At 42.7% G+C, this 11,846-nt stretch overlaps 1 protein-coding gene and 1 non-coding gene across 2 annotated transcripts; both read right to left on the reverse strand.

Annotated features, from left to right (window-relative positions):
- Nucleotides 1-3,860: 3,860 nt before the first annotated feature.
- Nucleotides 3,861-6,461, reverse strand: LOC104425068 (29 kDa ribonucleoprotein A, chloroplastic). The gene is made up of 5 exons (XM_010037647.3): nt 5,974-6,461; nt 5,695-5,796; nt 4,883-5,194; nt 4,349-4,417; nt 3,861-4,261 (listed from the first exon to the last, which is right to left on the reverse strand). Exons 1-4 carry the CDS (start codon nt 6,379-6,381, stop codon nt 4,355-4,357), a joined length of 885 nt encoding a protein of 294 aa, XP_010035949.2. The 5' UTR covers nt 6,382-6,461; the 3' UTR covers nt 3,861-4,261; nt 4,349-4,354.
- A 691-nt stretch (nt 6,462-7,152) lies between these two features.
- On the reverse strand, nt 7,153-8,900 carry LOC104425069. The gene is made up of 4 exons (XR_005547810.1): nt 8,738-8,900; nt 7,904-8,041; nt 7,502-7,753; nt 7,153-7,381 (listed from the first exon to the last, which is right to left on the reverse strand). It is a non-coding gene; the product is annotated as an uncharacterized LOC104425069 (transcript).
- Between the last annotated feature and the right edge of the window lie 2,946 nt (nt 8,901-11,846).

Consider the following 11,846-nt stretch of genomic DNA (forward strand, 5'->3'; position numbering starts at 1 on the left):
ATAGTTAAGTACATTTTGATTGTCTTCGTAATAAACATGCAATTCAGTCTGGTAGAAAGTTCACCGGCATACGTGCATGCATTTTCAATCTTTAGGGGAGTAAACAAGAGGGATATGAAAAATTTTACAGTCGGATGCAGTTTATGGACATTATATCAGTGCACCAGTTTTCCAGCAAAGAAGAAGTATGTGGCACAGTGGGGGAGAATTACCCAAAAAAGTTCTAAATCTTTTATGATTACGTCAATTCAGCTTTAATTTTTTTTAGTCAATTCAGTCCTAAATTTTTTGCATTTGTGCCAGTTCTGTCCATTCGGTCAATTTTGACTGATCGACATTGACGTGACATTTTTAGAATAATATTGTAATATTTTCTGAAATTTTTATTTTATTTTATTTTATTTATTTTTCCCCTTCCTTCTCCTACCCTTAGTGTTGGCGAGGGCATTGTGACCTCACCTGACTAGATCTTGCTAGGGCATCGTGGCCCTCGCCAAATTTGGGCTGGTAGTGGGGCATTGCGGCTCCTCCCCACTACCAACGAACCGACTAAAATTGATCAAATGAACTAAATTGACATAAATACAAAATGTTTATGATTAATATGGCCCAAAAAAAAGTTTATAATTGAATTGACGTAATTACAATAAGTTTAAGACTTTTTTGATAATTTTCTCGGCACAACCCGGGTTAATCATCATGGACCAAATAAAACAGAGGGTACCACAAAAATGGTGGCGCTTGATTCAACACCTTCTTGTCCAATTCGTACACATACATTCGTCAAGGTGGGATACGATAAGTTATAATGCAGGTCATTTGCGACTTTCATCACTCCTTCCATACTCCTTCCAAGACTTTGATAACATGGAAAGCTTCTTTGTGAAATCAGTTTGCAAATACCACACAGCGAGTCTCATAATGTCGATCATGTGAGATTTATTCTTTTGCATATCCTCACTATTCCTGTAGATCATATCCAACAATTGTCCTTCGCTCTTTCTTTAAAACTCCTATTAGCTACATGTCATTCTAGTTATGCTATTTGTTGAAAACTTTCCTTCCATAAACTAACTCCAAAATTACCACACCGAAATTATAGACATTTACTTTCTCAATAATTGCTATGTATAGCCATTCCGGGGCCAAATACCCCAGAGTCCTCCTCATTGTGGTCACAATTTGGCTTTGATCCCTATCAATTAGCTTAGACAAGCCAAAAAACTGCAACCCTAGTATTTTGGGGCTCAATATCCTTGTGGACCATATTCCATCTACATTCTTCGTGGAGATAACATAGGCCCTTTGCTATGTCACAAATTATGCTCCTCCTAATGACTCATCTAATCTATGAAAGATCTATCTATCTAGGGATCTTTTGGACATGTATTCATAGACAAGTAGTTTGCAAAAGTTCTTGGTACAAAATCCAAAGAGTCATAGTAAGTTCACGAAATGAATATTACCAATGCTCTCAACCTCAACAAGAGAAGATTTTTCATTTTGGCATAAACCATTGAGGCATTTCACAGCGACCTTGGTGCCATTATCAAGAGTGCCTTGATAAACAAAATCCATCCTCACCGAGCTCGTCATTGAAATCCTTGGTAATGGCTTGGAAATCATCATAGGCGAATCTCTTAGGTGCTCCAGGTATTTGATCTAAATAGTCTTCTTCGACCTTGTAGACACCTTTGTTTCTAAGTAGGCGTAAGATGAAGGCTAAGAGTGATCCGAGGCTACAAGTGATGATCACGGCAACTGCCCTCCTACTAATTTTAGGAGAAACAGGAGGTTCATCTGTATTGGGCGAAGCAGCAGGTTCAATCTGAACTTCCCTCGGGGTACTCTGCACTTTAAGGAATACGTTTGAGGGGTGATCCAAATCTGATGGGCTTTAAGCTTTGATGGGCTTTAAGCTTAAGCTTATTAGCGAAAATACCTGAGATACTAAGTAGCATGAACCGGAAGAATTATAGACACCTGCTATTGAAAAAAAGCCGCTCGGCACGAGCAATCGTTCGCACAAACCCTTTTGCAGCTCTCCTTATCTGAATTTCCAAGATCCGGGGTGCTTTGGGGATCTGCCAAGTAGGTGAAGCGAGCAATCCTGCTGACCCCCAAAAAGCTTTGAAATTGCGAAGCTGCACAAGACAGGGATCCTTTCAGAGCACCCGAGTGTAAGAGGTAAATCATCTATTGGCTTGAAGTAGCAATCCAGACACCTACGCTTCCCTCGTGTATCACATTTTCCATAATTACCACAAACCATCGGATAGCCGCAATCCCCTATGAAGCTTGTTAGAGTATCGTATGCCATGATCCACCCATATCGAACCCACCGATACACCCTCAGATGTCCATCAGAATCGAACTTCGAGCACTGCAGAGTCCACCCGAATTAGAACCAGAAAACAAAGAACTGTTTCTCACGGAATTCATAAACAATGCCAATTGTCCTTGGGTGAATTCAACATGATTAGAGTCGTCGCTTGTGTTCGGAAAATTGGTGCACCAAGGGAAATAGACCGGCGGAGGGTTTGTCTCAAGACGAGCAAATAAACCTTCGGTTGTCAGAGAAAGCGAAAGCAAACCTTGTTCCAATGTGTTAAAGTCGGTTGTATGATAAGAAAATCCAATGAAAGGGCAGGCAAATTGAAGAAAGAAGATGTTGAACATGGGATCCATCCTACAATAGGAAAAGTAAAATGAGAGATATTTTTAATATGGAATGGAAGAAATCTTTGAATCAAGGAAGTAGTAAAAGAGAAGTGTATGATATTTATGCTCTTTTTCCAATGTGTTCTGCATTCCTCACCTTCAAATGTGCACTTCAATTGATTTGTAACACCTGCAAGGCGGTCAAGCCTTTAAGCCTGGGCTCCTGTGCTACGCGGTGACATTTCAAAGAAAAAAAGAATACTTTCCAACTTGGATTATGAGGAATAATGAAAAATAAAGGAAAATTCTAATTTGTTGAACTTCATAACGAATAATATAGATTTTAAAATTGTAATTGATTAGCCAATGTTCTTAGGCACTTGTTGGCTAGCAAATAAGCAAAGTCCATAATTTTGGCACGCTCCGTTATTTACTATACAATTAACATTTTAAGAATCAAGACATTTATTATTTCACCGAATTAACTTATGACAATCAAAGCATTTTATGTTAAATATGTTTGATATGGGTTTTGAGGGTGCAGAGATGTCTTGAAATTAAAAGGCATAAATAAAATTTTAAAAGCAGTGGGTGTAAAATATATATCTTTGAAAATTTTCTTTTGGGGCCAAATTATGTGTTTCGACTTTAGATAGTACGGAATGTAATTGAGAGAAATCATCAAGGTGATTTTCATAATTCCCTTTTAATTATCAAAATTCTGTTTAATAAAAGTATGTCATGATCAGGAGGGGAGTGGCGTTATACCTGACAAGGTGGTGAGTATAGTCGAATTTCAGAAGGGGTATTTGACCATTCTCTCTTTCTTGGGATCTCGGAAGGTCAGTCAATTCATAATCCCTTCGGCCAGGTCGCTGTTCATGAGAGGGAATCATATACCTCTATAAATATGAAAAATTACACAAAAATTCCTGTATTTTCCTTAAGACTCGCTTTGATCTTCATGCCTCGTTTTTGCCACAATTTTAATCATGGTATTATTCTTAAAGTGACTATTTAAGTCCCATCAAAATCTCCATAAATACCCAATAAATTGCTGAGTCAACATGGCTAGCAATTGGGAATCCAATTGGCAAACATGGCAAATAAATTGCTAAGAAATCTACTCGAAGTTATAAACATATCGCAAAATTTTTTTGCTTCAGAAACCTTAGGATGGGACCTATCCTTGATGCATATTTCGCCGCAAATCTGAAACCGAAATCATATACTACTTAAAAAGCGGGTAAACAACTGGATAATTCTTGCACAAGAGATTACACTGATCATGTTCTGAAAAGGAACTATAAAAATCCCAAAACACACAAAGCACCGACGTATGGCATTCCATGTCTCTCAAAACTCTACTATGAGGTCAACGAGGCCAATCAAGCAGTCCATCAAGATCGGAGCCGCTTGCAATTTTTGCTGCAGCTTCTGGCTGTGTAATACGATGCTCCGGTGATGCAACTCTGGATCATCAAGGCCATGAGGAAAAGTACTTGCTAGCTTCTTCATGGCTCCTGAAAAGACTAGGATCCAGAGTTTCTCTACTTTCACGCAAAGCATTTGAAATGTGACAGGTCCAACAATCCTCCTCCTGTATACAAAGAACAACATTTTCAGCCCTAAGTCCATAAATCAAGAGCCACATCAACAGTGTACTCTAATGTTCTTAACATATTACCTAGGCTCAAAATTGGCGCCTTGGCTTAGCTTCTGCATGGGTGACTCGAATTGACCTTCCATTCAGGTCCTGCATCAATGAAGATTAATATGTGAACTTGAATCCAACGTAAGAGTCAACAACAAAAGTGTTAATAGCCAGAAGGTCAGCGCACAGTCAGCTTCACCATGGCATACCCAAGCAAATTTCATCTTAGATTGCGTGACAAAATTTCATAATCATCACGGGATTAAAGATGTGAACCGTTAGAAACCGATATAACAAAGCAAACAAATGTAGAAGAGTATACAACAGATACCAATAAAGAAACTATAGCCATGTAACAGCACTCAACATATAGAACAAAAATTACATTATGCAACCACTTGGAATCCATACTGACACTTGTCTTCAAAAGAGCCCACCATGGAAAGATTTCAAAAGAAGACAAGAGAAACAAGAATTCTTATCAGGAGGAACTTAACATCACTGCAATAACAAGAATGTTGTGCTTCAACTACAAGGTTCATTTAGAGAAAGTCATATTGTGCTTACCACGCCATTTAAGGAGTCGATAGCATTGTTAACCTCATCAGCAGAACCATAAGATACAAAGCCAAAACCCCTTGACCGACCACTCTCCCTGTCATAGACCACCTTGGCTTCCAAAACCCTACCTTGCTCACTGAACAATGTCTCAAGTGCCAGATCATCCACACCCCATGAGAGGTTGCCCACATACACACGGTTAGAGGAGTTAGAGGAGTTAGAGAAGTTTGACCCGCCTCTACCCATTCTAGGTGGTGGACCATCCCTCTTAGCAGGAGGCGGTCCAGAATTAACCCTCAAAGGCCTTCCGTCGAGTTCCTGCCCAATGCCATAGCTTCTTTGTTAGATTCAATGAGATAGCTCGATCTTTTAATTAGGCAATGGAGGATAGTCAAGTAGGAGTGACATTCAATTGCATGAAAAGTGTCAAACTTTCTCAAAGTAAGATTTCAACATACCACAACAAAAGCATTGACTTCTAGAGGCAGCTAATAAGTCTATAACGTGACACCATGCATAGTTGTGACTCGAAGAAACCACCTATCGTAATGTAAATCGAAGCAAGAGTCATGGAAACCATACGTTTTCTCAGCAAGTAAAATAATTCCCCTCGAATTATGCCTCGCAAGATATTTATAGCCATTTGATTTAATGGAGGCATGCCCTTTGAAAGTACTGGCGCAACTGCATCACATCCAGCAAAAAGAAGCATTTTCCAACAATATCACCCCACAGACAGCCTCGCATGAACAACAGTCACTTTGATTGAACAGCAAAGTATAAAGAATAGCAAATAAGACTAGGTCTCAAATACTGACATAGCCATTAAATTGCTGAGCAGCAGCTTCAACTTCCTCCGCCGTGGACATGGTCACGAACCCAAAACCCCTGCTCCTCCCGGTTTCTTTATCATAAATCACCTGCCACAAAAGAGGGAAAAAAGGGTTTTTGTCACATTCCGGATAACACGTTTCGACTTCGAACTTCACTCAGTTAACGCACATATGACCAAGAAAACGCAGTTCCTCGAAATAAAGTAAAACACCCAAGACCCAAAAAACATCATTTCGTCTCCAAAACCCGACAGGACCAATCACCTCGACCATCTCGACGTTGCCGGCGCTCTCGAACAGGCCGGCGAGCTGCGCGCTGTCGACGGTGAAGGGGAGGTTCCCCACGAAGAGCTTGAGGTCGGGGGCGAAGCCGCGCGTCCCGCGCTCGTCGTCGCCGTCCTCCTCGCTCAGGAAGCCACCTTCTTCCCCTTGCTCCTCCTGGTCGACCTCGGAGGACACGAAGACGCGGCGGAGGAAGCGGGAGGAGGAGGAGGAGGCGGCCGCGGCCCTGGGGGGAGCTAAGTCGAAGGACAGCAGAGGAGAGGAGGAGAGGGACCTGAGGGCAGCGGGCTTGAGGGCGAAGCAGCGGACGGCCACCGCCTTCGGGGCGAAGGAAGGGAGGACGAGGGACGCCGCTGCGGCGGCGGAGGCGGCGGAGGAGAGGGTCGACATGGCGGTCGAGGACGGAGCTCGAAGGGATAAGGTTTCGAGCTGAGGAGGAGGAGGGAAGGAGGCAGCGAGGGAGAGGAAACGGCTGAGCGTTTTGTTTATAAAGGGAGAGAAGGATAAGATATGGGCAGATGCAAGCGGTTCGGGGGTCGCGGGCCGGGCGGGCCGGGGCCAGGAAAAAATATCTGGCCCGGACCGAGGAGTCGGGTCGGGGGATATTTCGGCCCGGTGAGGACGCTCGGATCGAATGCGACGGCGGCTCTTTCGTGGAATGAAAGTATGGGAGGGGCGGATTGCTGGCGTGTGCCTCGGCGCCGACGAAGTTCTGTGGTGGATGGGCTCGCCCTCGCGTGGTGCCGGTGTTGTCATTGGCCATTCGGGCAGAGGACATCGCCGCTCTTCAAACCCTAGAACATGTCCCCACGCGAAGAGGACGGTCGCTCGCGCTTGAGTCCGACCGTTTGGAAGTGCTAGGTGCAATCTTCAGTTCAACCACAAATCAGTTCGAGTGGGAGGCGTGGGCGTATCTGGACAAGATTCATGAGTTGCTGGTGGGTTTCTCCAAACGGATCGTCATTCAGGGCCGCTTCGGCCTTCCTCCTAATTGGGCTTTTTTTTTTACCATTTTCGGCCCTGTGGACCATTTTATGTTATGATGCTTTGGGTCTGAATTTGGACTCTGTTTTTTTTTTTTTTTTTTTTTTAAATTATGAAGCTGCTCTTCACGATCGAAAAAAAATTCAATTCAGATTGGTTCGGATTACGTTGTCTATCTAAACCTCAAAATCTCAATTTGAACTGGGATGAATTCGATTGTTTTCTGGATAAACCTTGCTCTTGCAAGTGGGTGGTTCAAGTGCGAAAGAAAACTGAAGATTCTCCGGACAAAAGATTTTCTCAATTGATAATCGCCCCGTATAATTTCATTCCCCAAAAAAAGAAAGCATCAATTTAATCTCCCCTTGCTTTGCTTTCCAAAGTTTCCTCTTAATCACTTCAAATCCTGCATGAAAATCACATAGCGATCAACAGAAATCCTCAAGATTGAGATAGCTCTACAAAGACACAAACTGAAAGCAAAAGAACGAAAAATAGCAGTCCAATCGAAGTACCAGCTGCTTACCGTTCGAATTCGATCTTGATGGACTTGGCAGACAGATCGGCAATGGCCCTATATGCAGTCGTGGACAGCATCATGGTGGCACCGTTTGAACGGGAGCCCACGCCGAACGCCTGTTCCACAATCGTGACGTTCATCCACTGGACCGGTCTGCAGGCATTCGGCCGGTCGCCGCTTATGCACCGCACCCTATATTGTCTCCAACAAGCCGCCCCGTTGTCCCAAATCTCATCCCCAGCATCTGCAACCAAGCGGCTGGGGAAATCGGACGGATCGTACCCACAAGTCGTCACTGCGATCAGATTACCCATGATAAGTCGGTGTTTAGACAAAGATCACATCGTAGTGATGTGGCCTGCTGATATACCGGAAACTAACAGCCAGTTCGACAACATATATACTCACAGGTTTGTGGAGGATCAGACTGAGCGGCGGTGCCCACGTCTGCAACGCATGGGTGAACCAATAGCACGGCGAGAATGAGGATCGGCAAGAGACGGTGAGGGACAGCTCGCCGCGAATGGGACATTGTTGAGAGCCCACCTGCAGATTCTTTGAAAGATTGGAAATTTGCAATGTATGAAGGGAAAAATCAGGGGAGCATCGAAGGGTTCATCAAAACAGGCAATCACTAAATGGAAGTTAAACTTATCTACTAGGATAACCACTAAAGTTAACAGGGGAAAAAGAAAGATCTTGAAGCGGGATGAAATTGGAGGACAACGCTTTGGGAGATTTATCAAAGTCTCCAAATACTAGGAACAGTGCTTTTCCCCATTTTCCGAACTCTTCGGACCATCATCAATATCCCCAAACCAGCAGCAGAAAGAACGGATTCCATTTCCTATGGCCATGAACTGATGAAAGAGACGACTAAAATTCGGGGAAAAGGAAAAACCAAAGAAGAGACTTTCCAATCAAAACACGGGGCCCCCAATTGAGCAATATCAACAGAGAGTAAATTCCCAATTACTAGAGTCTAGCTAAAAAAAAGAAAAAAGAGAGAAAATTTTCTGATTACTAGAGTCCACCTAGAAATCTTCAAGGCATGATTAACCAAAGCGCATTCTCGGAGGACGGAGCGACTCCGACGAAACCGCGCTGATTCGATAAGGTTACTCGGATCCGCGCCTTGTCGGGAGGCTCGTAATTCGTATACGTACAGCAAAAACTCCACGCAGGGAAGTATCAAGAGAAGAGGAGGAGAAGAGGAAAAGAAAGAGGTTTTCGATTCGGTACCTTTGACGGAGAGCACGGAAGCGAGTCCCCGACGGAAGATTCGACGACGAGCTGGGGAAACGATGGGATCAAGCCGATGATGATCCGAGCTTGACCAACCCGTTCGAAATTCTCCTAGCAGCCGCCATGGAGGAAGGAGGCCGAACAAGACAGAGAGAGAGACATTCTGGTATTTTGAGGTCTTCCAAGGCTTCGACACTTCAAATATATCCCAGAATCGAAGCCCTCTTCTGCACGGAACGCGAACGCTAGTCTTCGTGGAACAGACAAATTAGATTCATGTGTAATGATTATATGTAGCTGCAAGATCGAGAGGCACAGCGTGCGCACTCGTCCGCCTCCGCCTCCGCCTCCCGCCACGTGACATATTCTGCGACATTTGGTTGTCCCCAGGTCACTTTCTCTCTTTGCCCTTTAATTTAATTAAAGAATGCACCGATCGTCGGCCAGGAGAATGAACCGCAAGCCCTCTTTATTGAAAGATCTTATCTTCAGCTCCTATGCAAACATTAAAAAAAATGGGGTCTCGCATTGATTCTAGTAAAGTCGGGTCGATCACATCGCCTTTTCGCTCCTTCATTTGTTAATTACCTAACCAGGGAAAAAGAAATCCCTCGTATGGCTTCCAGCCGATGCATAATCTTTTCAATGTGCGCATATCATGAATGGCGGCCATCGAGTCGCGCCGTTTATGTTCCCAAAACATCTTACCCTGACAATGCGGCGACAGCGGCGTCATGGCGGACGAATCCATCCAATCACTATGCCTTGGAGCCCTTAAAGGATTGCTGTAGGAATCAAATCTCGAATCGCTTGACCAACCACCAATCACCATTTGATCGTTCGGAACCATATCAAAAATTCATAAATCGTTTTGATCGATTTGAATCACATTACGTCTCTTTTAACTATTTCCCGAAACCACATCCATCCACTAAGAAATTTGCGCCTTCGCGTATAGATCGTCGTGAGAAACACAATGGTCCTAGCTACAAGATCCCTTCGACTATGATCAAACACAACCTAATCGACGGCTCGAGTGAGATTTCGATGGAGACATTGTAATTGTGAAAAGGGATTCTTTATATAAAACATGCATGATTCTCGCATTTCAAAAGCAGTTATCTTGGCAACGGAAATAATATATTCACAGTTATCTAACATGGAGTGGCATTGTGGTGTAGTAATAATTGAAGCGCGAAATTTTCCTTGGCCAAAAGGTATCGTTGCCAATACCAAGGAGAAGTATTGAAAAGGTTTCATGAATATTATATTTGTCTTAATTTAATTTTAAAATTTTCAATTGAATAGTTAAGTTATAAACATTTTCAAGATTTACCAATATAGTCCATCTAATTAATTTTAGTCGGAAATCATTAACATGGATGTCCACCATTCTATGAGACATAACCAGCATTGATGCCAATAATTTTTTAAATATTTTTTCAAAATTTTCATTTTTATTTTCCTCATTAGCGAGGCTCAAGCCTCACTTGCTCTAGGTGAGGGCATCGTAGCCCTCGTCAACTACAAGTTGCAATGCGCTCGCTAGCCCTAGGTGAGGGGATCATGGCCCTCGCCTAAACCAAGCTGGGTCGTGGCCCTTTCTTGGATATGAGTGAGAGCATGAAGGCCCTTGCCCAGACCTCAATTGTGGTCGATGAGGGTAGGTTAGCGACCACACTGACCAACAATTGGGAAAAAAAGAAAGGAGATAAAAGAAAATTGAAAAAAAAGGAAAGGTAATAAAGAAATTTTAAAATTTTAAAAATTATTTACGTTAACTTACATTTGTACCACATAAGATGGTTAGTATTCATGTCAATGATTCTCGGTCAAAATTGACTTAATGAACTACATTTACAAATTTTCAAAAGATTTAAGATTAAATTAATACAATTGAAGTTGTATAGTTTGATTATAAGTCAATATATTTTTACCTTATCAAAAAAAAAAAAACTTAATACAATTGAAATGTTTATAACTGAATTAGTATAAGTGCAATACATTTAAGAATTTTTTGTTATTTTTCTATCGACCCAAAAACATCAACTTTAGGTATTGTCCCGAATAAAAGCTTTAAACTTTATTTTGTCTTAAACCTTATTTTGTCTTAAAAAAAAAAAAAAAACATGAACTTTTAACTTGTATCCGAAATCTGGCCGTTAACTCTCCTTCCACGGTCACGTTAGTCATCTGAGGCATTTTCCCGTCACCCAGAAAAAAAAATTCCCATTATTTTCCATTTTCTCGAAGATTTCCGTTCCTTTTTGTTCATAATCGAGCAGAGAAATCACCGGATTCTTGTCCCAACGAGTGTGAGGTCGTGATTGCGACGATGAATTCCGATGAGGAAGAGGAGATTGAGTTCGAAGAGGACGAGAAAGTTAGGGTTGTGAAGGAGGACAGCGTCCCCGCCGCCGTCAACAAGGAAGAAGAGGAGGAAGACGGCATGCAAAGCCAGGAGGAAGCGAACGGCGAAGGAGATGGGCGCGGCGCGTGGACGACGAGGATGACGGCGAGGAAGAGGAGGACGACAAGGACGACGGTGGGTTATCGACCCACCCAACTCTTTTTTCTATGTCTTTTCCTCCAACTTCGACCTCGCTTGTCACGGCCATGGATGGGGCTTTGTTTCAAATCTGGAGTTGGCCGTCGAGAAGATGAAGACGAAGACGAATAGAGGAATCGCGAGCAGATTGTGAATTTCTGAATCAAAGTATATGGGTTTCTCCTCTTCTATTTTTCCTATTCTGGCGATGAGCTGCACTGAATAAAAGGAAACCTTTAGCATTCAAGTTTCTGGGTTTCCTTTTTTTCTTCCCCAAGATTCCTCAGATTTCCCATAACCCAGCTTTTACAGGATTCCGCATAGCTCGAGTTGTTTGTGGCCATGGCTTCTATGTTAGGCCAAAGGACGAGCCAAGGGACCCACTGATTTTGACCCACTTTGCTCTGTAAACTCCTCTACTATTTGATCTTTTGGCTAAAAGACAAGCCAAAGACACCCATTGCCCCTTCTTTGTCCCAAAGGTTTTCTCCATATATATATATATATTTTTTCTGGAGACTTCTATTTTTCCAGATTTTTGGCCATTTGCTTAGGCCA

The sequence above is a fragment of the Eucalyptus grandis genome, chromosome 11, assembly GCF_016545825.1.
Source record: "Eucalyptus grandis isolate ANBG69807.140 chromosome 11, ASM1654582v1, whole genome shotgun sequence".
In the NCBI taxonomy this organism is placed as follows: Eukaryota; Viridiplantae; Streptophyta; class Magnoliopsida; order Myrtales; family Myrtaceae; genus Eucalyptus; species Eucalyptus grandis.